This window comes from Rhinopithecus bieti, unplaced genomic scaffold, assembly GCF_001698545.2.
Source record: "Rhinopithecus bieti isolate Rb0 unplaced genomic scaffold, ASM169854v2 scaffold_4658, whole genome shotgun sequence".
Lineage (NCBI taxonomy): Eukaryota > Metazoa > Chordata > Mammalia > Primates > Cercopithecidae > Rhinopithecus > Rhinopithecus bieti.
The window spans coordinates 397,763-422,426 of record NW_016804523.1 but is presented as its reverse complement, the minus strand read 5'-3'; the positions used below and the strand labels follow the sequence as shown (position 1 = coordinate 422,426).

The following is a 24,664-nucleotide window of genomic DNA, read 5'->3' as shown; positions in this document are numbered from 1 at the left end:
CAGGGCAAGGAGGTAGGGAAGAGGATGAGAGAAGGACGGAATCCTGAAGACCACAGCATTTGCGCTCCGCCCCTTGGATAGAGGTTCCTGGACGCCCAGCACAGCTCCGCCAATCCAGCTAGGCCGCACACCTGGCGGCGAAAGCGAGCGGCGCAGGGCGGGGGCGGGGGCGGGGGCGGGGCGGGGGCGGGGGGCGGGGGCGGGCCCCGCCCCACCGCGCACGCTGTGGTTGCCCCGGCAGCCGCCCCGTGCGTGGCCGAAGCTCACAATCAGCCCTGTCCCTGCGGCTCCCACCCCGTCCCCTGCGTTCACCTGCCCGCGCGCTCGCCCTCTGGGGACCCGGGGCCCATGGACACACACACCCAGTCCTGCTGTCCCGCGCGCCAGCTCGCCAGCCTTAACCAAAGGGACACAAGTCACTCCTGGGCGCCTCCGCCGGGCTCCGGGAGCCCAAGGTCGCGGCTGGGCCAGCGCTGACCGTCAGAGGAAGAGAGCAGGAGGCTCCCCAGTCGCCCCAGCAGGCCCAGGCGCATAGGATCCCTGGCTTCTGGTCGCCCGGACGACTAAGAGGTGAGCATGACACCTGGCCTTTGCTTTGACATTACATCTCTACCCGCTCCACTCCTCTCTTCTCCAGATTTTCTGGAAACTAAAAGTGGAAAGCACAGTAGAGAACCCCCAACATGTAAACTATCGCTTACACTGTGGGTGAGCTGAAACCCACAAAAGTTTCGTGTATTCATAAGGAGCCTATATTGAAGGACTTTGCTAAATATTTTACAAAGATTATATCTCATTTCCTTTTCACACAACCCCATAAAGTGGGCACCATTGCTATTCCCAGTTCACAGATTCAGAAACTGAGGTACAAACTAGGTAGGTAGCCTGTCCATATTTATCCTACTAGTTTGCGTAAATAATGATATAGGGAAGGGAGGATCACAACAGATTTCCCCACCTCAAACCCTACACTGTCTCCACGGTACCAAGCTTGTCTTCATCCATTCCTCTTTCTAATGATCCTCCCTTGTCACATAGCCCCCTTTGAGAGTTAGATGACCTGAACACACGCACATTCCCACAGATTTTCGGGTAATATCCGAGTGTTCAGACCCCGAACATGGACCTCAAGTCAAGACATTCTGCTCTATTCCACTACCTTGGTAGATGGTTATATGTGTCTAAGGTGGCCCAGGGTCGTGCTGGGGAAAAGTGCAGGTGTGCTTATATGTGGAAGATCCTATATGCTGCTCAATTTATAACGTAGGACCCAAGGGCTACACTTGTGTGATTTCCTCCAGTGGGGTGAGCTCTTGGTCAGTCTTAGCAGTTGATTGTAAAGTACATTACACAGGGTGCTTCCCTCTCCCCTAGCACTTCGGGGCTTTAGGTGGGAGGGAGGCAGTTCACAGGAAACTGACCCATGGAACTTACTGAATTCATCATTGTAGCTGCTAATTAATTCTCCATTAGGGATAAATGCTAACAGCGGCAACATTGAAGTCCCTGATTGGAAGTCCGTATTTTCACAAATCAAGTGGCATTGGTTTAGTCCAATCATTACCTGTATAGGAGCATCTCACCCTATTCCGTAGATGACACATATACATATGCAGTATGATGACACTGCACCTAATCGGAATATGACTGATAATAATACAACAAGCCATAAATAGCAGCTAAGGTGAATGTCACCAAGCCGTGCAGCAAAGTCCAAATGGATGACTCTGAGGCAGCCTCAGTTGGTTCCCTAGTCCACCACATGTTATAAACAGATTAAATGGCAAAGGAGGCCTGGCCTGGCGGCTCACACCTGTAGTCCCAATACTTTGGGAGGCCGAGGCGGGTGGATCACCTGAGGTCAGGAGTTCGAGACCAGCCTGGCCAACATGGTGAAACCGTGTCCCTACTAAAAATACAAAAATTAGCCAGGCGTGGTGGTGGGCACCTGTAATCCCAGCTACTCGGGAGGCTGAGGCAGGAGAATTGCTTGAACTCAGGAGGCAGAGGTTGCAATGAGCTGAGATCACGCCACTATACTCCAGCCTGGGTGACAGTGCGAGAGTTGGGCTGAGGGTCGAGGGTCATGGGATAGGGCGAGACACCAGGGAAGTGTGTGAGGTCAGGAAAGAGTCTTGAGGACCTAGCCCTGGGCACCCAACATAGCCTTCTTGAAACAGGAGTCAGCAAAGGAGACTGAGAAGAAGTGGGCAGTGGTGTTGGATGGAAGCAGGCAATAGGGATGTTGTGGTGCCTAGAGAGACCCATTTAAAGGAGAGAGAGCTGACTGCCATAGAGAATGTAGGTGAGGGAGCAGGCTTGTGATGGAGAAAAATGGTGCATAGTTTCAGCTTCTGTAGTAAGCTGGAATCTTTGCATTGCAAATTTTGGAAACCCAGCTAACTAGCTTATGCCAAAATAAGGTGGTGGGGGTAGACGATATATTTACACATAAAGTGGTAGATGGCTTCTGGCATCATGGAATCCATGTTGCAACTCATGCCATCAGTCTCAGTCTCTTTCCATCTTCCAAGCATGGACTCTGTCTGTGGCACCTAAGAGAGCTCCCTGCAACCCCAGCCCCACACCATACTGCTTAACAACTTCAGCAGAGTAGTCTTCCCTCATAGTTCTGGATGATGGGCTGCTGATTGGTTGATGTCTTTTATGCACGTATGTTTGAGCTTCAGTGTACCCAGAAAGGGACGGTTCCCTCAAATGGGCCAAGCCTAGGCCACAGACCCTTTCTTCTGGCAGGGGACAGAAGGGACAGCCCCATCCGAACAACCCGGATAGGATTCCCTATGTGATAATGGGATTCTTTTTTCCTAAGAAATGGAGAAAGAAAAACAACTGGGCATACGTAGCATGGCCTGCTACTCAATCCAAAAGATTATTTTTCCATGCAGGGAGGTAAAATTACATACTAGAATGCCCATCACAATTTAACAGGGGGATTGTTTATGAAGATTTGCAGTTGCCTTGCGGCCATTTAACTACATCTTTTCCACTTAAGATGACATAGGAATCACTCATCACATCTTTGATATGTTACAGAGCCCAGTAGATTTCTGTGTATAATGAACACCTCAAAAGTATGTTTTTATAACACCTGAAAACTATTAAAACCTGTATGATCTCTATATTGTGCTGGTATGAAACCATGTAGCTAGATGGTGGGAACTTGAACCCTTACCATGGCAATTTAGTTAACCTCAGCTTCTTCATGGTAAAATGGGAAAGTGTGGTGAGGAGGGAAGGTTAAATGGATAATAAGAAAACCACCTGGAAAACTGTTTTTAATTACGGTGGAAGATTTGTTTTGAACTGTTTTAACTTTATGCCCACTGAATATTTTTGGTATTTATGTGTAAATCCTACTTTCTGAACATTTCATAAAAAACAATCTCTGTTCTTAAGGAAGGTCCAAAATATTGTTATTTAATCAAAATGAAGATGATAAAATTAACTTTGAGTTATTTTTCTTTTTTGTTGCTTCAGTTTTACTTTTGGTCCAGAAAGCATTTTCAAGGAGCTGGTCAAGCATGGCTTTAGCAGATAAGAGACTTGAGAACTTACAGATCTACAAAGTTCTTCAATGTGTGCGGAACAAAGACAAGAAGCAGATAGAGAAGCTGACCAAGCTTGGATACCCTGAACTAATCAATTATACAGACCCCGTTAATGGACTTAGTGCTTTGCACTTAGCCTCAGTTTCCAATGATATTGATATGGTCAGCTTTCTCCTTGACCTTGGTGCTCACCCTGATGTGCAAGACCGAATGGGCTGTACTCCTACAATGAAGGCTGCAGAACTGGGCCATGAATTGTCAGTGGAAATATTAGCAAAGGCAAAGGCTGATATGACTATAGTTGATAATGAAGGAAAAGGTAAAAATCCCAACATCCTCCCCAGCAGATTGCAACTCACTTTGTAGCCAGCAAGCAATAACATGGACTCTTTTCATTTTCCAACTTTAGAAGTGAATTACTTATGGTTTTAAGGGAAAGGCTAAATTCTCACCCCTATACCTAAACCTACTGTCTCCTCATAGAGCATTTCTTATTCTTTTTTTACATTTTAGAATTTCGGGCAGTACTACACCTAGGACTCCAAAAGGATTTTGACCCCCTCCATAGCAAGTCTGATATAGGAAGAACTTGCACTTGGAAACTTGAAAGGACTAAAATCAATTCTGGCATAAACTTTAACTTTCTAGAATCGTTTAAAAATTTATTTGGAAATAAAACTTCAAACTTTAGACAATTATTCAGGTGAAAGAGCTGCACTTCCACACCTTTAATCCCATCATCTCAAGACAATGGTCTGAGAACTTCTTGCCCAAATAACTTAAGGTTCAGGCAAGAATTGACATAGCCTCATCAAAATAACTGAGATAATTACCGATAAGCTTAATGTAAACTGGTAGATTTAAGCAGTTGTTCTGAGTTGCTGCAAATACAAAGTCATTAACATCAGCCCTGCAATGCAGAAATGAATCTCATTTTATAATGTGAATATTTACTGACAAGAGCAAAATCTACTTTTCTAGCTCTCTCCAGACTTGGTGTTTGATATGATTACTTGCTTAGAAGAAAAGAGGACAAAGAAAAGGGATAATAATTACATATTTAATTGTACCATGTAACAAACTTCAGATGCATTCAGGGGCCAAATGTGTTTTGAAATGGTAAATCCTGAAAAAACAGTATCCTCTCAAAGCTCTATAGAATGCCATTCTACAGAGGGTGTTCCGTGGACCACTGAATTGCCAGGATGTTGAGAAGTACTACAGGCAAAATTGGTTTCACGGTCGCATTCATTAGAGACACATTTTAGACATGTGTCTTTCGCATTGTTGGCTGAAAAAATGGTGACATTTTCCATATTTGACCACAAAATATATATATTTTTTAATCGCATCTTATGTGCCTGGAGGTTTGTGGACTAACTTTTGGGAAACACTGTAATAGAGAAAAGTTTAACTTACTGAGTTTTAAACAGAGATATAAATCACAAAGAAAAAAAATTCTATAGCATAACAATGTAAAAGTGTTATTTATTTATTTATTTGTTTATTTATTTATTTATTTTGAGATGGAGTCTTGCTCTGTCACCCAGGCTGGAGCACAGTGGCACGATCTTGGCTCACTGCAAGCTCCGCCTCCCAGGTTCCCACCATTCTCCTGCCTCAATCTCCTGAGTAGCTGGGACTACAGGCGCCTGTCCCCACGCCCAGCTAATTTTTTTGTATTTTTAGTAGAGACGGGGTTTCACCGTGTTAGCCAGGATGGTCTCGATCTCCTGACCTCGTGATCCCCCCGCCTCGGCCTCCCAAAGTGCTGGGATTACAGGTGTGAGCCACCGCGCCCGGCCAAGTGTAATTTTTTTTTAAAAAATCAAGGTAAAATTGGAAACAAGGTCGAGTAAATATTTGCAGCAAATGCAACAGGCATATGGCTAAGGGAAACAAATCTCATGAGCAGAACAAACTATAACAGGAAACAAATGTAAAATCTTGTTTCACACATAAGCTTGTTAGGATGGCTGCCTGCAGCCCTCACTCTGCATGACCCAAGGTACTGCCCATTGTACAGAGTATATTGTCTCTTCCCCACATCAACAAGCCTCACTCACCTTGCACATCCGTCAGTTTGGCTGCCAGTGGCCAAAGTGCTTTGCTTATTCTACAGTACCCTCTCTGTCATTGACGTCCTATTTTCTGGTGACTCATGTTTGACTCACTGTACATCATTTCTAAAGGATAACTAAACATTTCAATGGCTAAGCGCGTCTTTAGGATGTGAGACATGCCCTAGGCCTAAGCTGCACTTTCTCTTTGAACAATTTTACAGAATATGGAGAAGATAAAGCTCTACGCCAATACATTCTTTCTTGTATGTTGTCTTAGGGAATTAATTACAGCGTGGAATTATTCTCCTTAAAAGCTAAGCTATAATAGTTCCTTAAAGCACCCATTCCCATTCTATTGGTTTTCTCATTTACAGGAATGTGTACTCAGTCCTCAATGCAGTCTGCCAGTTCTATGATAAGGTACAATACTTTTCAAACTTGTTTTCCCTTCAGTTTAGGAATGCTGATTCATGTTCTTTGTGGCTTAAAGAGTCAGCCCAGATACAGTTTAACTGTGTGTTGTACATGCCATTATTATGAAATGTTCATTTCATAAGTGGCTCTGGGCCTTTTGTAATGAATTCAGCCGCCTCGGGTATTATGCTTAGGTTGTTTTGTTGTTGCTGTTGTTGTTTTGGTCTGGTCTTACCTTCTGTGTCTTGCTCTGTCTTTGACTTTCTCTTTTCAGTAATATCCTTGACCATCTTTTCTTTTCTTTTTTTTAACTGTTCTGAGTAACCCTATTTTAGGTACATCAGTTTATATAAAATATATTTAGCTTTTGATTTTCATATACATTTTATTTTTTATTTTAATGGTGGAATTTATCCAATTTATAGTCATCTAGATTTCCCATAGGTTTGGCTTCAGAAATATCATTTATTTTATATTGTGAAGGCAAAATATATCTAATATATAAAAATATGTGAAAGTATTGTCACATATGGTCCATATATTTGTTTTACTTTGCTGTATATGCGTGTTTTTCTTTGTATGCTTATAAGTGTATTTTCTAAAGTTGATGGGTTGTTTTTAGTTATTTTAATGGTTAACTTGATACTTCATATGCCCTTAAACCTGTTTATTGAGTTAGAATCTTAAACAGTATTCATTGATTCTTTACTCTGATTAGTAAGATTAGTACAATAGTACAAATTAGATAAGATTAGTACAATAACCCTTCCTCTTACTTCTGCTACTTCCCTTCTACCACTCAATTTTATAGTCAATTATAATTACTTAGTTCTTTCAACGATTCCTTTTTAAATAATAAGTACCTTTTACTTTATCTCCTTACCTGCTTTAAATAATATCTCAGTCTTAGCCCTAAAAGATGAGAAAATGAAATACTTATACTATTTCTCCTTCCTTCCCTTCGCTCCAAATTTTGATAAATTATATTATTTTACATTATTATGAATTGCAGTATATTTTTCTCTATCTAAAATTACTAAGGTGACTTAGCTTTGGTTCTGTGGCTAAAGAGATTCAGTATTTATAACTGCTCTTTTAGTCACATATTCTCTATTGATCTGTTGGAAAACTCACTTTTGCCATCAAGTAGTTTAAGTCACTTCTTTGGGCTTATATCCCTGACTACTTATATCCTTTAGACTATACATGTCTGTTGCTTTTATATGAACAAAGTCTTGATTGGGTATAAAAGTTTCCTGGTTTTTATCCCAAGTTATAGTGTAGAGATCCTTTAATTATACTGTAGCATTGAATGTTGTTGTGATAAGTTTTTGAGGGCAGGTGGACTTTTCCCCTTTATCGATTAGTTGAATTTTTGCCTGGATTCTCACGAGACACTTTCTTTGCCTAGCTTTACCTAGGCATACCTTGTTGACTGTTCTTAATCAACTTTTCCTGAGACCCAATGTACCCTTTTAATCTTACGATTCAAGTCTCTCTTTGCACTTTTATTTTAGGACAAGTTATATATAGTTTCTTTGCTGTCATGGAAATGAATGAGCCAATAATTTTTCCTGATACATCTTTTCTAGTATGTACCCTTTTTGCTTGGCTTTCATTATCAGGTTCTTTTCTCCTTGCAGTATTTTTTTTTAATAGGTTGCATAGTGGTTTCTTTTTTGATTATTCTTTGAATGAAGTCCCTTTTTGGAATGAACCCATTACAAAGTCAGTTTGGAGTTTGATTGTTATTTACCTAGGACTTTCTTAGCAACACTCTGCTCTGGGTGTATAACAGTAACCCTGATGTGCAGTATGCTTTTGACATGGATTATATTGAGAGCCTGTATGTTACAGGTCCTGGGTGTAGGGATTTAGCATTTTCCTTTCTCCAATAGAACAAAATGATTTGCTAGAACAAAATGATTTGCTAAAATGGCAGAGCCACTTGCCATCTAATTTTTCATCTCTTTACTGCTATACCGACAGCCTGCTTCTTACAAACATGGCCAGTCTACACATTTCATCACCCAGTGCCACCTCTTTTGCCATTCTGCAGTTTTAGAGGGGATCTGGGGGCTTACCAGTAGCCCTTTGGCACACGTAGCTATAGCCCTGCACATTCCAAGAAGGGACACTCAGGGTACGTACTGCAAGATGCCAAATACTCAGGGTCAACAGGGTTCACCTGTCAGCACTCCAATTCTTCCATAAGCCAGGTCCTATCACATGTGGTTGTGACAGTTTTCTAACTATGTCAGGAATTAAGATTTTTTGTTTTTTGTTTTCTGTCTTGGTGTTTTAGTTGGTTTCGGAGAGGAAACCGAGACAGATATGCCTTTAACTAGCTAAATATGATTTTTAATAATTTTACTTTCCTTCCTGTCAAATATGTATAGATGTTAATTAAATACCCTCTGGGAATTTTATTTCTCTGCAGGTGTTTTGTTTTACTGCATTTTACCAACTAAGCGGCATTATCGCTGTGCTCTGATCGCCCTTGAACATGGTGCAGATGTCAACAATTCTACCTATGAAGGAAAGCCAATATTCCTTAGAGCTTGTGAAGATGCACATGATGTTAAAGATGTGTGCCTGATATTTTTGGAAAAAGGAGCCAATCCCAATGCAATCAACTCAGTATGGCTATTCTTGTGATTACAAATATTTCTTGTTTCAATTACAGCATAGTATAATCTTTGCATTTAAATACGATGACATTATCCTGTTAGCTGATAGACTGTTCATTTTGATTCAAAATACTTGAAGATGTTATACTTTTATTATCTTCATATTGCTGTGATTCTGCAGTCTGTTTCCTAATTATGTTTGGAAATTTGGTATTTATTATGCATAATGTCAAGGTACCATTATAGGAAATAGTAAAAAATGCATTGTTGATGCCTACTAGGATTTATCTTCTTAGAAAAAAAATATATAGTTCTGCCGTTTCTTTTTTTTCCTTTTTTTTTTTTTCTTTTTTGGAGACAGGGTCTTACTCTGTTGCCCAGGTTGGAGTGCAGTCTGGCTCACTGCAACCTCTGCCTCCCAAGTTCAAGCAATTCTCCTGCCTCAGCCTCCCGAGTAGCTGGGATTACAAGTACACACGACCACGCCCCGCTAATTATTTTTTGTATTTTTAGTAGAGACAGGGTTTCACCATGTTGGCCAGGCTGATTTCTAATAGATTCTTGGCCTCAAGTGATCTGCCTGCCTCTGCATTCCAAAGCGCTGGGATTACAGGCACGCCCAGCCTAGTTCTGTTGTTTCTTGTGTCAATTTTGTTCACTCTCCTTATTTGGCTAATTTCGAGTTTTCTTGTAATTGCCCTTTCTTGACACTAAACATTGATTTTCTTCTCATTAGAAAACACCTATGACCTAATTTTATATTAGGTATTGATATTTTATCTCTTTTTCTCCCTTTTTATTCTGCTTTATTTGCAAGAAATACATTTTTAGCATGATATTCTCACAGGGGCATGCAGTGTGGTCTTGACTTTGATTTGAGAATTCTACGTTTTGGGTACTGACCCATTGTACTTGCTTAATTTTTCCTCTTTGTTGCATGAAACTAAGAAAAATGTAGAGAACTAAACTTGTAAGTGTAAGGCTAAGGTCAAATGGATTCAGGCTGTATTTGTACTGATTCTGCTATTTAATATGATGGACATAAACAGCATCTCATCCGTTTCATATCCAGTCCACAGGCCGCACAGCTTTAATGGAAGCGTCAAGAGAAGGGGTAGTGGAATTAGTTCGAGGCATACTGGAAAGAGGAGGTGAAGTGAATACATTTGACAACGACAGACATCATGCTGCTCATTTTGCTGCTAAAGGAGGCTTTTTCGATGTAATAATCTATTCTTTGCTTTAAAATTTGTTGCTAAAACTTTTCTGTCCTTTTTCTCAAAGTTCTTATATGTCATATAGATTACACTAAGGCAGACATTTTTCTGAGTTACTTATGTTGTTTTCATCTTGATTTCCCCAAATAATTCTAAAATTATGTTTTTAAAGACCTTTATCTCTTTATTTAGTTTTATGTGTTTGCTAATTTACTTATTTAATATTATTAATAATATTTTTCTCTACACTCAGTGATAACAATTTAAAACTTCTGCCACCTGGGACTGCTGTATTTTATGCCTTCATTACATAATGGAATCTTCAAAATATGGTGATCTAATTATGGGAGAACAATGCCCTCATATTCTTATCTCCGTGGTGTTTGTGTGTATTAGATAATGATATACCTGAATTTTAAACTCAAGTACTCTGATTACCTAAACATACAGCAAAGAATATCTCACTGATGCAGTAACATTGCAGAAACAAAATAAAATTAAGACTATTTTTAAAAATTCTGAATTCCATCTGAAATTTCTTTACTCAATTTTCTTTGAGTTTTAACACAGTTATCTTCGTTTATATCACTATTTTCCCTGCAATAAAAGTATACACCAAGATAGAAACCGTATTTGGTAAAGAATTTTCCTCCTGGATGCTGTCTTCCATGCTCTGATACTTTGTTAAATTACCTACACTAGCAAAAATGGTAGTACCCCCTCTAAGTATAGAGTTTTCTATGCTCTAGATCAATGCCATTTAATAGAACTTTTGGTGGTGATGGACGTATTCTATTTTTGTGCTATACAACACAGTACAACACAATGGCCATGTGGCTTTTGAGTACTCTAAGTGTGGCTAGTGAAACAGACAAATGAAACTTAAATATATTCAGTTTAGTTCATTTCAATTTGGATTTTCAAAATTATACATGGCTAATTGATAATGTACTGGATAGCGCCGGTCTAGCTGTCAGTCTTCAGTTAGTAGATGTACATTCCTATTCCTCCACAATATCCACTATTTATTTTACAGATATTGAAGCTTCTTTTTGCCTACAATGGAGACGTGGGGCTGATTTCTTTAAGTGGGAACACACCACTTCATTACGCTGCCATGGGTGGTTTTGCAGATTGCTGTAAATATATAGCTCAGCGAGGTAAAATTGTCTAGCAATTTTGTGCTTAAAGTATTTTTGATTTACCCATGTCATAGATAAGCAGAGAATTTGGGCCAATCACTTGTCAGTGGCTTATTTTTTTCTATAGCAAAACCTCACTCATTTGTAGAAAGAAAATTGAAAATTATTTCCCTGTTAAATCATGAATCTGGTATTAAAAGTGATGAAAACCCATTTCTCCAAAAAATTTTAGGTTATTGTTAAAAACCTAAAGGGGATTGTTCCTAAACCAGCTAATTATTAAAATACTTACGGTTGAGGGCAGGATATGGGGGCTCATGCCTGTAATCCCAGCACTTTGGGAGGCTGAGGCAGGTGAATCACTTGAGGTCAGGAGTTCAAGACCAGCCTGGCCAACAAGGCGAAACCCCGCCTCTACTAACGATGCAAAAAAAAAATTAGCCAGGTGTGGTGATGGCGCCTGTAATCCCAGTTACTTGGAAGTCTGAGGCACAAGAATCACTTGAACCTGGGAGGCAAAGGTTGCAGTGAACCAAGATCGTGCCACTGCACCCCAGCCTGTGTCTCAAAAAACAGACAACAAAAAACATACAGTTGATTAAGTTCCTTATTTTTAAAATGCCAACATCAGTCTAAAAAAGGACACACACTGAAAACCATTTTGCTTTCATTTGAATTTTTAATTAGTTATTTTAAAAAATTTCCATGTGTCAATGCCAAAGATAACTTTTCTGGATAATTTGTAGTTATGGGGAAATAATTTGGGAAAAACATGAAATAAAAATTTTCGTGGAAAATTTGAAATTAAGCAGAATTTTTAATCTGTTTTCCTGTAGACTTTAATACTAATTTAGGAAATATTTTAGAAATATGAACTATATCATATATAACTTAATGAGTTTCTTAAAATGAAAATATTATATTTAAGGATATGAATTTTTTTGTTAATTACATGCTAATTAAATGCATATTAAAAGCTTTTAACTCTGTTAGAGATAGAACTACATTTTGCAGAACTGTATATATTTTTTCTAGTTTATGAGAAATAGGCAAAACTTAAAGTCCAACAACTCTATAATAGAGCAAAGAAAGTGTTTTATTTTTCTGTCTTCCACATAGACACAAAATTTTAGAAGTCACTAAAATTATAAATAAAACTAGCATGCCCACATAACTATAATAGCGTAATAACTAGCCATTTTTACTTGTATAAATGTATACTTTCCCTATGTCCCCAGTATGATAAACCCTTTTAGCAAATGAGGAAAAAGTATATCAAATGCAATTTTGGTTCTCTCAAACTGTCTTAATTGTTTGAGTGATCTCTCTCTATTAGCAGTTTATTCTGACATTTCAGATTTAACATTACGTATTTTTTTTTTTTGTAAAGACGGAGTCTAGCTCTGTCGCCCAGGCTGGAGTGCAGTGGCCGGATCTCAGCTCACTGCAAGCTCCGCCTCCCAGGTTCACGCCATTCTCCTGCCTCAGCCTCCCGAGTAGCTGGGACTACAGGCGCCTGCCACCTCACCTGGCTAGTTTTTTTGTATTTTTTAGTAGAGACGGGGTTTCACCGTGTTAGCCAGGATGGTCTCGATCTCCTGACCTCATGATCCTCCCATCTCGGCCTCCCAAAGTGCTGGGATTACAGGCTTGAGTCACCGCGCCCAGCCAACATTATGTATTTGTAAAAACTAAAGATCCACTCAGGTTGAGACAAATTTCTTTAACTTTAATATGTTGACTTATTTCTTATTGGGACAAATATCACACATACTCTATCATTTATGTATTCCTGGAATAAAGTCACAGCAAGCACATTGAGAAACCAAGGACCAGAGCCTGGGTCATGCAAAAAGGCCTAATTCAGTGATGCAGAAAAGATCCATTTTCCTAGAAGAATCAATCATAAGGCTATTTTAAAGCAAATATTTGAAAATGTTCTGAGTTCTGTGCGTGTTCGGAAATATAAACACGTCACCAGATCCTATGTGGGTGACCCAGTTTCGCAGCAGAAGTGTTGTCAGTTACATTTCCACCTTTAGACTCTTACATCTCAGGCAATCAGAGCAGCAAGAAACCCTTAGCGATCAAATGCTTGTTTCTGAATAAGCTCCCTGGGTTTAGTGTCTTCTGTACTTAATTGTAAAGCATTTGTGCTGGCTGGATACATTTCTCACATTTCCTCATGATGGTCCTCTTTTGCCCCCTCGTCCCCCTGCTGGGGCAATTGACAACTCCCTGTAAGCATGTGAGAGCCGTGGCATCCAAGGGCAGAGGAAAGGAGCTCAGGGAGTCCTCCTCCTCCTCTTCCTGGGCCCTCAACTCCCTGATTGTGCAGCACCAGCCAACTGGAAGTTGAACATCTTTACCACAGAGGAGTATAAATCTCACAGGGAATGAACAGATCTTTATTTACTAATCATAAAGGAGGAGACAGAAAGCTCCAAGTCAAAAGGACAGGAAAACTGCCTTTAGCTCTTTTAAGTGGGATGTTGGAGTCTTTTATACACATGGAAGTTTCTAACTAGGATTAAGCTGGAAGCTGCAGAGGGTAAGCTAAAGCAGGATGAAAATCCTTTGGTCCTTAGTGCTGGGTGAACACAGAAGTGGCTTGAGAGGTGGGATCAAAAACCCCCTGACACCCTGAGTAAGCAAAATAAATAGCTGAATAAAAGCAGCATATCAGAATTAGTATGGAATTGCACTATGGAACTACTATGCTATGGAATTAAACTATAGAGTCACTGTTCTTATAACTATCCAATATAGAAATTGTGGAACCTTTATTATCCCAATAGCCTTTTTTAGTTTTTCTACTACTGGTAAAATTATCAGTTTTAGTATAAAAATGTGTGTGTGTGTGTGTGTGTGTGTGTGTGTGTATTAAAATAGATTTATTTGTATGTGTAGTAAAATAGATTTATTTTTCTTTTTTTAATTTTATTTTTTGATAGAAGTGTATACATTTGTAGAGTATGTTAAATGTTTTGATATAGGCATACAATACTTAAAAATCACATCCTCTTGAATGGGGTAACCATCCCCTCAAGGATTTATTCTTTGTGTTACAAATAATCCAATTACACTCTTTTAGCTATTTAAAAACGTACAATTATTATTGATTATAGTCACCCTGTCGTGCTATCAAATAGTAGGTCTTATTCATTCTTTCTGTTTTTTTACTCATCATATAAAATTTTAATTTTTGACAATACTAAGGAAAGTATTAATCTTGAAAAGCTTTGACTGCTTCTTCAAAGTCTTACTTATACAGACACTTAATATAGACAACACAGCCCTTTTGGTAGCACTAAATGGATTCCCTAACATGTTCAAAAAAGTTTCTTTCTTTGGTGAATATTTACAATTAATGTTGGTCTCATCATTTTGTTAAATAAGAACCAAAAACGAAAATGAATTTTAATATCTAACTTGCACATAAATATAATGCTGAACTCCTCGGATTTAATTACAAATTACTTTTTCCTCTGTGAAGGTTGTTCACATGGCTATACCACAAAATAGCAGATTACTATAAATGACATTATTTAATGAAGAATACAGAAAAAAATATACTTTAAGATTATACACAGATTTACAGTTTAAATCATTCAAAAGGAAGCAGGTATTCTGCTTCTTTTCAGGTTCAGATCTGAGTTCATAAGGTCCTAGGTAAGCTGTTTGAATCCAGCTTCTTTCCAAATTCAAATGTGTCCTTGCTCTTTTCCTGTTGGCCTGAAGTCCCCTGAGCAAGTGTACCAATATGGTATGTGTTTCAAACATCTCTAGGGATCAATGTTCTAATCCTACTGTAAATTGTAAATGTATCTTCTTCAGAATTCACCAAAGTGATGCTCACAGAAAAAAAAAAAATCACAGCTCAATTTTGTAATTATAACAGCAAAATATGCACATCTCTATATACATATAATTTGGGGACACATTTTTCTTTTTTACTATCATGAGAAATTAAGAAAGCAGTTGGATGAATGTCACTTATTAGCCATGCAAATGCCTTGGCACCATTCATAATTATGATGCTTTATGTTTTAGGATGTGACCTGAAATGGAAGAATTTAGATCATAAAACGCCCAGGGCTGTGGCTAAGGAACGCGGCTTCAAAGCAGCAAGCAAAGAAATACGACGAGCAGAGAGAATCGCTAATAAACTAGCCAGGCCGGGAGCCAAAAATCCAAATCCACTGTGGGCCCTCAGACTGCACGATTGGTCCGTAGAACGCGAGGCTTTCCTCCGGGAAGCCTTTTCAGTTTTAGACAGAGGTGATGGGAGCATCAGCAAGAATGACTTCGTGATGGTGTTGGAGGAAAGGCAAGATTATGCGAGCTCAGAACAGCTGACTGCCATCGCTCAACTTCATGAGAAAACTCGGGGAGGAGGGGTCAATATTAATGAATTCTTTAAAGGAACCAGATATTTAAACAAGTCTTTTGTATTAGGATCTTATGGACCTAAGAAAAAGAAAAAAGGGATGGGCAAAAAAGGAAAGAGAGGGAAATTTGTCTTACCCCTTCCAATTTGCGTCATTCCTGAGTACGCGTTTCCACGCCGGCAGGATGGTGGGCCACCGTATTACATGATTGAGACCTACAGGAATGTCACTGATAGCAGCCGGTTTAACAGAGATCATCCCCCAGAACATCCCATTCAGGATGACTCTGCTTGGTACATTGATGATTCAGAGAAGGTATTTTCAAACATTAATACTATCACCAAAGCAGGGGATCTGGCTTCTCTGAAAAAGGCCTTTGAATCAGGAATACCTGTGGATATGAAGGATAATTATTACAAAACTCCACTAATGACGGCGTGTGCAAGTGGAAACATAGATGTGGTCAAGTTTCTTCTTGAAAAAGGGTATGTGTCTCAGTCGCGTGTGGCTTAAATTTTCATGAGTCTTCACATTTCAAGGAAGTGAAGGGATGACAGAATTTTGTAATATAGAAAAGTGCTACTTTATTAAAGTCTATAATAAGTTAAGGCTTTAATGTATAAAACCTTTTATTAACACTTAATAAATTATTATAGACTTCATTAAAGAATGTTATTAAGGAATGCTTTATTAAAAATGCTGATTTATTATATGCTTTATTAAAGTCTATAAAATGCCCTATAAAAGGTATGTGTTCATATTATTGACAGCTACGGTTAGAAAAGGAGAATTTATGTTAGATTTATGTTATGTTAGATTCCTAGCCCCTTTATTAAAGCCTGTAATAGATTAATTAAGCCTGTAGATTTTATATGGGAAACCAGGATAACGGGAGCATAGGATTGTGTGTGCACAAAGATGTTTTGCCAATAGCAATTATGCACGAAGTGAAGGCCAGTAAGTGTTTACTCGGGGTAAACAGAGTCTTCTGATTGTTACTGGCCTTCTGTCAGTGGCAGCACAGCTCAGTCCTGTCTCACAGTCTCACCTAGATGGTGTAGAGTCACTTTTTAATCTGCCTCTATTTGAGGATCTCAACAACTTCAAACAAGTGGAATGGTGGCTATAACAACATGTTTTGGTCCCCAAACCTGCTGCCCTCCTCCAGTGTGGGGCAGCCTTTTCCTTGGTCATGTAAATATCTTTAAAATATCAAATCATGGCATTTTTATAATACTTAACTTTTTAGACTACAACAATCACTTAGGTTTAATTCCTTCTTCTACCATAATTGTGTAACCTGGGTGAGTTTCTTAATATTTTTGTGCCTCAGTTCTATCATGTACATAATGAGACTGTAGTGGGACTCATGCCACAAGATTAGTTGAAGATTAAATGAGTTAAAATATGTAAAGCTCTTGTTAACACAGTAATTTCATACTTGAGAAATAAAGTACTAATCTTATTAGTACTTTAATGTTAAAGAAAGATTCAAATTTGTATATTACCAAGAGAGCAACTAATGAGAATACGAACTTCTGGACACTGAATTTCTAAAAAGGACTAAAATTTTAAATAATACATGGTAATATTTAGAATTTTAATAATGAAATTTCATTTAAAAATGTATTACATGCAGAGAAAGTAGTCACAAAATGAAATAATGTAACTTTTATATGTCCTGTCAGCTTTTATCTTCATTGGATCTAGTTTTATAATTTTCCTTGATTTTAACCTTTGCAAAATCGTAATCCCTAGAATCAAAAGTGCCTTTTAATGTAGATATACACAAAGAAAGTTAAGACTGTCAAATAATGCAGAACAAAGAGGTTTGAAGAAAAATTATGGCACAGAGTTTACAATTTAGCAACTTGATAGAACTCTATGAAATTTTACTTTGCATTTTTAGTGTCCAGTCATTGGAAAACCAGTATTTTTAGCTTGTTCATCTATCTTATTTTACAGAGCTAACGTTAATGCGACAGATAATTTTCTGTGGACTCCACTTCATTTTGCATGCCATGCAGGCCAACAAGACATTGTTGAGCTTCTTGTTGAATCTGGAGCTTTCATAGACGCAGTTTCAATCAACAACTCAACTCCTTTAAATAGAGCCATTGAAAGCTGCAGACTGGATACTGTAAAATACCTACTTGATATTGGTGCTAAATTCCAGCTGGAAAATAGAAAAGGTATGTGTTCATTTTATTGACGATTAGGGTTAGAAAAGGATAATTTATGTTAGATCCTAAGCGCCTTCTGATTCTATTCTCGTAGGCTTGCATTGTCCACTGTGTTCCTGGTGCAAACACAAGCCTGAGTTAAATGTTATGGAAGTTTGTCTTATACCAAGTGCTTCTCCACTCATTGGTGTTGGAGGGCCAATTCTTTATGTTTGCAATCTTTCATGGACTGAAATACTTTTGTAAAACATAATAAAAGTGATTTATTAGAAAATAAAATGAAAAAGAATGGAAGGCCAAACCTTTGTTTTTAATATTTAAATTTTAATGACAGAAAATTATATTAAGTTGCTGTAAACGTTTGTAAACACTTAGTTTCTGTAGTTACTTCATTATGAATCAGTAACTATTAGTTTGTGGACTTGCACCAGTTTGCAGATGACACACTGAGTTATTACACTGTTATGGCTGTTAATTACTAACAATTGCATACTCTATAGACTTTGGATTTCTCTTAAAGCTGGACAAAGTAATTCCTGAATTGAGGCTTCCCTGACTCTAGGAAGTAAACATACCACCTACCTTGTATCATAAATACCATACAGGAAAAATTAAAAAATCATTTGAATATATTTGAGCTCCTTGTTTGGAAGTATCATTTTCCTACATTGGAAGCCACTGCTTCCTTTGACTGAGTGAGCATTGTACCTCTGGTTGGTTCAGGCTGCCTCTGAGTCACAGGTACTACTGCACCTGTCCTGCCTGATGATATTGTAGATAACATATTGCCCAGCCATCTGCCTGGAGCACCTGTGGCCCCCAGACCTTTTGGAATTTCCCCCCTTACATCAAGGAAGGGGAAGATAATGTAAAATTATCTATCACATAGAAGGAAATTTGAGGGGAGAAAGCAATCAATTTGATATTTAAAATGTAATATAATATTTCCTATCACTCTTTAAGAAACATAGTAAAAAAAAAAACTAAGGAAAAAATAATTTTATGTATTTAGATGGCACTATAAATCATGGGATTTTAAAGCTGGGACCACCATAGAGAATATCTGATCTAGCTCTGTGAACTTCTGTATATATACAACTTGCTTTAGGAATCACCCTTATTAGGGCAGGCTTAGAGCTGATGTACTGAGACATTTTTCTACATGGTTAATCATTAATATGTTTATAGTCACTCTGAATTTATGTTTATGTTTCAACAGGGCATACTGCCATGGATGTTGCAAAGGCATATGCTGATTATAGAATAATTGGTATGATTAAAGAAAAGCTAGATAACTTGCCAAAACCAGCAGAAAATCAAAAACTAAAAGGCAAGACACCTCCTATACTGAAGACTGAAGGCCCTGAAATTAAGAAAGAAGAGGTAAGAAAAAAGGTTGACTACCCATTAGTAACTGGAACTCTTTAAAAATCTGTTTTGGGGAAAGCAGAAGCACTATTTACATACTGTTGTACAACATGGGCAAGATAATATGCAGTGCATACTTTCAATACCATTATTATATAGTACTTTTAAAGAAATATCTAATAAAATTATTATCACTGAAGAGCCTAAAAAGTACTCACTGCAAAGAAAATCCATACAAAAACCAAATGGGTTCAGCCAAATACAATTGGAATGTTCAAAAGAAAACCAAAACTGGTATTGGATTTGTGTATATTTGGTCCTGAATTTTACAGATTTGATGAGATGGTCCAAATAGGGAAGGAGGCTAACTCTTATGAGGAATGAAGTAAAGCATGATTTTTCTTCATTTTGGTCTCATTGCCACCATATCCCCTTTCATTGCCCACCACATCCCCTTCCTCCCACCTGCCACCTCCACCAAGGAATTTTAATGAATACCACTGATTTCTGGGATGTGGAGCCATTGTCACTAGAATATCCCGCAAAATGACTGTAGAAGGTTTTTAGCATTTCTGGTAATTGGGAGTGATTTGGAATGTCTAAACTGCAGCAGAAGGTTGAAGTTGTTGCCCATATGAGTTACTGAGACATCAAGACTTTACCATTAGCAGGAAACCCCTAAGTGTGTCTCTAGGTTGGAAGCTTTTTTTAAGGAAGCAGAAGATTTACTGGAGACACAGGACAAGAGATGAAAGTCAAGAAGGAAAAGTTTTGTTGTCATCAAATCGGAAAGGGTTGGGGAAATGTAGGTGGTAGGGAGTAGATAGGATGAAGGGATTATAGACAGACAGCAGAGTTATAAACATGGAGGATGTTAGGATGGCAAAAGGTGAAGGAGGATCAGTCAACTAAAATTCTTCCATTATCATTTTAGTAGGCCACAGATCAAGGATGGGTATCTCGAAGACTTATGTGATCGTCTACTAATACTTCTAATTAAAATTAAACAAGGCAAACTATCTCTCCCCATCCCCAAAGTTATAATAATATACTATTTTATCTCAAGTTACAATTGCACAGTAGCATTTTTAGGTTTTTTTCTGGCTTCACAGTAAGATGTGAAACAGCAAATAATATTAGAAAGTCAATATAGATTTTTACAATTTATAATTTTTTTGGCCTTGTTTCCAGGAACCACTGTCATCAATTTATGGTGTACCAACCACATCAGAGGGAAAGAAAGTACAGAAGGATAATGTGGTTCATCTCAATTCATTGATTACCAGTGGTTATACTAAGAAAGTGGATATCACATTTATTCCACGGAGGGTAAGTGCTTTGAAAAGATCTTCGTAGTGTGGTAGAAGCTCATAATGTCATTTTTTCAAAAGCTTTTTATGTAGAATATTCAAACAAATCTACACAGTTTGTCTTTCATAGTTACTATTTGTGAATGTTCTTTTGCCAGGTTCTGCTACTTTCAACTCAGTATGCCCAACTAACAGCTCCCGGCATCTGGTTCTCTTTCTATTACTATTTCTGTATTGAGATTTACATTTTTCTTGAAAGGTTGAAGTCTTTCTGAATCAATGGCATGTTCTGCAGCTGTTTAATCTCTAACTCCTAAGGATACTTTTTTTTTTTTTTTTTTTTTTGGTACTTCTCAGACCCAACCCTTCTTTGTACTTACTCCTACCAGCTCATGCAGGAGTTTCGTATAAATCAAGACTGGATTTATTCAGTAGCCTCTGAAAATGTCCACAACTAAAGAGGTGGAGGCCGGGCGCGGTGGCTCAAGCCTGTAATCCCAGCACTTTGGGAGGCCGAGACGGGCGGATCACGAGGTCAGGAGATGCTGAGACCATCCTGGCAACACGGTGAAATCCCGTCTCCACAAAAAATACAAAAAACATACCGGGCGAGGTGGCGGGCGCCTGTGGTCCGGCGCGGCTAGCTCGGGAGGGGCTGAGGCAGGAGACATGGCGGGAAACCTCGGGGGGGCGGAGGCTTGCAGTGAGGCTGAGATCCGGCACTGGCACTCCAGCCGGGTGAGCAGAGGACACAGACTCCCGTCTCAAAAAAAAAAAAAAAAAAAAAAGAGGTGGAGACATATTCTGGAGAAAAGAGTTGTCTTTCCATTGGCCATCCAACCAGACTGAACAAGCAGCTCCTCTCGCCTTCTATTATAAAAATAATTTTGACTTCTACATAAGACATATAGGTAGTAAACCTCAATGATCTTCTAATTTCTTTGCTTCCCTGTTTTGGCATCCTGAAAAACGAACAGCAGCTGGTCTGAGAACAACTGGCCAGAGAAGTAACTGAAGAACATTTCCGACATTAGTTGTCTAGACAGTCATCATCAAAAACAGTGATGCTCATGTAACCACTACTGTCATATGAGAGGGGGGGAAGAAGTTAAAACACATCTAAAAGTAAATTTAATAGTTTTAAATTAAAACTATAAACAAGTTTTTAAGTTAAAACCGTGTATTGAAAATTGTCTAGATATTAGCATATTTACTGGCTGTCATACTCATACCTGCTCTGGCATGGCTATTTTTCTTTTTAAGATTTGGAGTCCTGAAGCCACAACAGCAGAGCTGATCAGGAAGAGGGAACTACGGCGAGAGAGGTTTACACATGAGGTGGACTTTGACGATTTTATGATGCCTTTTCAGAAGAACATCACAGAGAAAGCTCGAGCACTGGAAGCTGCCTTGAAGACCTAAGTTATAGCAGTTACTTCTTGGGGTAAATGCTTTGAGGCCCAGGGACCAGTCTCTGGAGAAAGTAGATATTTCCATCAAAGCCAAAGCAATCCATACACCAAGAACTTCTTACCAAATGTTTCTTTTTGCTTTAACAACTATAAATATTCTGAGCTGTCTAGAGAAAAGATGTATGTGAATTTGAAATGAATGGTATATCATTCTGGATAAATCCCCAAGCCCCTTTATGAATGTAGTGAAGTACATGGCATGTGGGTTATAAACATTGCTGTCAAAAGATTTACCAGATCTACATCATCATGCTCATTATTTTTTTAATTGTCTTCTTTTAAAAAAATTAAATAGAGACAGAGTCTCACTATATTGCCCCAGCTGGTCTCGAACTCTTGAGTTCAAGCAATCCTCCCAACTTGGCCGTCCAAAGTGCTGGGATTATAGGCATGAGCTACTGTACTCAGCCTGCTTATTGAAGATACTTTCCTAGTGGAAATTGATGGAAACAATTTAGGTTTTGGAAAAAGAAGTAATATTTAATCTTTTAAGGAAGGAGTTTATTTCTCGCATGCCATTATAAACTATGTGTATTAGATATCTTGGATCGAATACACTTTTAACAGCCCTAGCTGTTAAAAGCCCTAGCCCTAGATAGATAGCCCTAGCCCTAAATAGAGAGATATTCGGTTGGTGCAAAAGTAATTGAGATTTTTGCCATGACCTTTAATTGTGGCAAAAACTGCAGTTACTTTTGCTCCAACCTGATAGCTAGGTAGCTAGCTAGCTAGAAAGACAGATAGATATATAGATGATTGATTGATTGATAGATAGATAGATAGATAGATAGATAGATAGATAGATAGATAAGATTTATTGCAAATAATTGGTTTACATAATTTTGGGCACCAGATGGTCAAGTGCTAAATTTATAGGGTAGGCTATCAGGAAGTGCAGGCTTGAAACAGGCAGGAACTGTCCCTGAAGTCCACAAGTGGAATTTCTTCTTCATCACGGAAACCTCAGTTTTGTTCATACACCTAAATACTTCAGCATGTCTTTCCTAAAATAAAAGGCATCCATTTACCTAACCAATTTACAATTGTCAAAATTTCAACTGTTGTTAAAGTGACTGATGGGATCAGGTTCACCTAGATTATCTAAGACAATCTCCTTTACATGAAGTCAACGAATTGTAAAAGTTGCTTGCATGTACACAATTCCTTCACCACAACACCTAAGATTAGTGTTTGATTGAGTTACTGGGTGCTATAACCTAGCCAAGTTGAGACATAAAACTGACCATCTCTGGAGGTGTACTCTGGAGTAAAAAGCTAGCTGAGGCATTACTCACACCAGGAAATGCAGTGGGTACTGAACAGGAGCTCCAAAAATATCCAATGTCTCGTTGACAGAAAGAAGCCACTTTAGAATCTGCCTTACCAGAAGGCACCAACTCCAGATTACAGCTCTGTCAGTCACATATGGATTAAACCCCTTTCCTCTAACCTCCTCCCTCTCTTTCCAACCTTGGAGAGGGACCTTTCACAGGAGCCAGTCGGGGAGGAGAAGGGAACAGAGAGAGTGAAGCGTGTAACCAGGCCCACCCCTCTGGAGGAGACAGACCCGAACAGGAGTTGCTTACAAGCATTGTCATTTGGAGCCCAGAGATTTGCTATTACAACTAAATTTTTTCTGTTTTGTAAGGTTTTGGTTTGGTTTTTTGTTCTCTCTTTTCTTTTTGTTTTGACATAATTTCGTATTTACGGAAAAGTTGCAATAATTGACAAAGAATTCTTATATGCCCTTTACCCAGATTACCTAAACGTTAACCACTTACCACATTTGCTTTATCTCTTTCTCCCTCTACATACATGTGTGTGTATGTTTCATTTTTTTCCTGAACTATTTATGTGTCAGTTGAAGACATGATAAAGACATGATGTTCTTTACATGATGTATTTGTATTTGTGTGTCTGTTGAAGACATGATGTTTTAAATATTTCATTGTGTATTTCCTGAAATCATGATGTTCTTTTGCATAACAATATTATCATTGGCAAAATAAGGAAATTAACATTTAAATGAACTATTTCATCTATAGACCTCATTCAGATTTTGCTATTTATCTCAATACTTTCCTTTGCACTCCCAGGTAATGAAATACATTCGCTTGTCCCATCTCTTTGGTCTCTTTTAGTTTAGAACAGCCTGTTTTTGTTTGTTTGTTTGCTTGTTTGTTTATGACAGTATATAAGAAGAACACAAGGCCGTTATCTTGTAAAATGTCTCTCAACTTTGGTTTGTCTTATATGTCTTCAAGAATAGATTCAGGTGATGCTTTTGGGGCAGCAGTGCTGCAGACGTCATTGCACCCTTCTCAGTACATCATATCAAGAGGCACGTGATGTTGATACACGACGTAAACTTTAACTGCATTTGCAGTTGAGAGAAATGTCAATAAAAGTAAAGCTGCAGTAATAAATCATAACTGCATAAAATTAACTGTAGTACATACTGTACAACTGTAATGATTTCATAGCCACCTCCTGTTGCTATTGTGTTGAGTTCAATTGTTGCCTCTTCTCAAGCTTACTTTATTGTAAGAATACAGTATTTTATAACATAAAAAATACATGTTAGTTGACTGATTATGCTATAGGTAAGGTTTTTGGTCAATAGTAAGCTGTTAGTATCTAAGTTTTTCAGGAGGCAAAACTTATACATGGATTTTTGACTTCAAGGAGAGTTGGTGCCAGTAACTCTCTAGTAGTTTTCCTTGTACTTAATGAATATCTGATGGATACAGACTTTGAAACTATGGAAATTTCCTTCTACTTTCACACTTTCACCTACTAATTTTAGTGTCCATGGATGATTCTTGCCCGAAATAATTATCACAGTGACAGTTGCCATAAAATAACTTCTACATTTTATCATTCTTTCCATTTCTTACTTGGC

At 38.3% G+C, this 24,664-nt stretch overlaps 1 protein-coding gene across 2 annotated transcripts; it reads left to right on the top strand.

Moving 5' to 3' along the window:
* Window positions 1-236: 236 nt before the first annotated feature.
* Window positions 237-22,798, top strand: ANKEF1 (ankyrin repeat and EF-hand domain containing 1). 2 transcript variants are annotated; one of them, XM_017868888.1, is made up of 11 exons: window positions 237-570; window positions 3,502-3,891; window positions 6,010-6,055; window positions 8,490-8,689; window positions 9,752-9,901; window positions 10,933-11,056; window positions 15,092-15,914; window positions 17,395-17,621; window positions 18,832-18,995; window positions 20,172-20,309; window positions 21,554-22,798. In XM_017868888.1, exons 5-11 carry the CDS (start codon window positions 9,773-9,775, stop codon window positions 21,710-21,712), a joined length of 1,764 nt encoding a protein of 587 aa, XP_017724377.1. In that variant the 5' UTR covers window positions 237-570; window positions 3,502-3,891; window positions 6,010-6,055; window positions 8,490-8,689; window positions 9,752-9,772; the 3' UTR covers window positions 21,713-22,798. The 2 variants fall into 2 exon arrangements, with proteins under 2 accessions (XP_017724377.1, XP_017724375.1); XM_017868886.1 differs by lacking the exon at window positions 6,010-6,055.
* The last annotated feature ends 1,866 nt before the right edge of the window (window positions 22,799-24,664 follow it).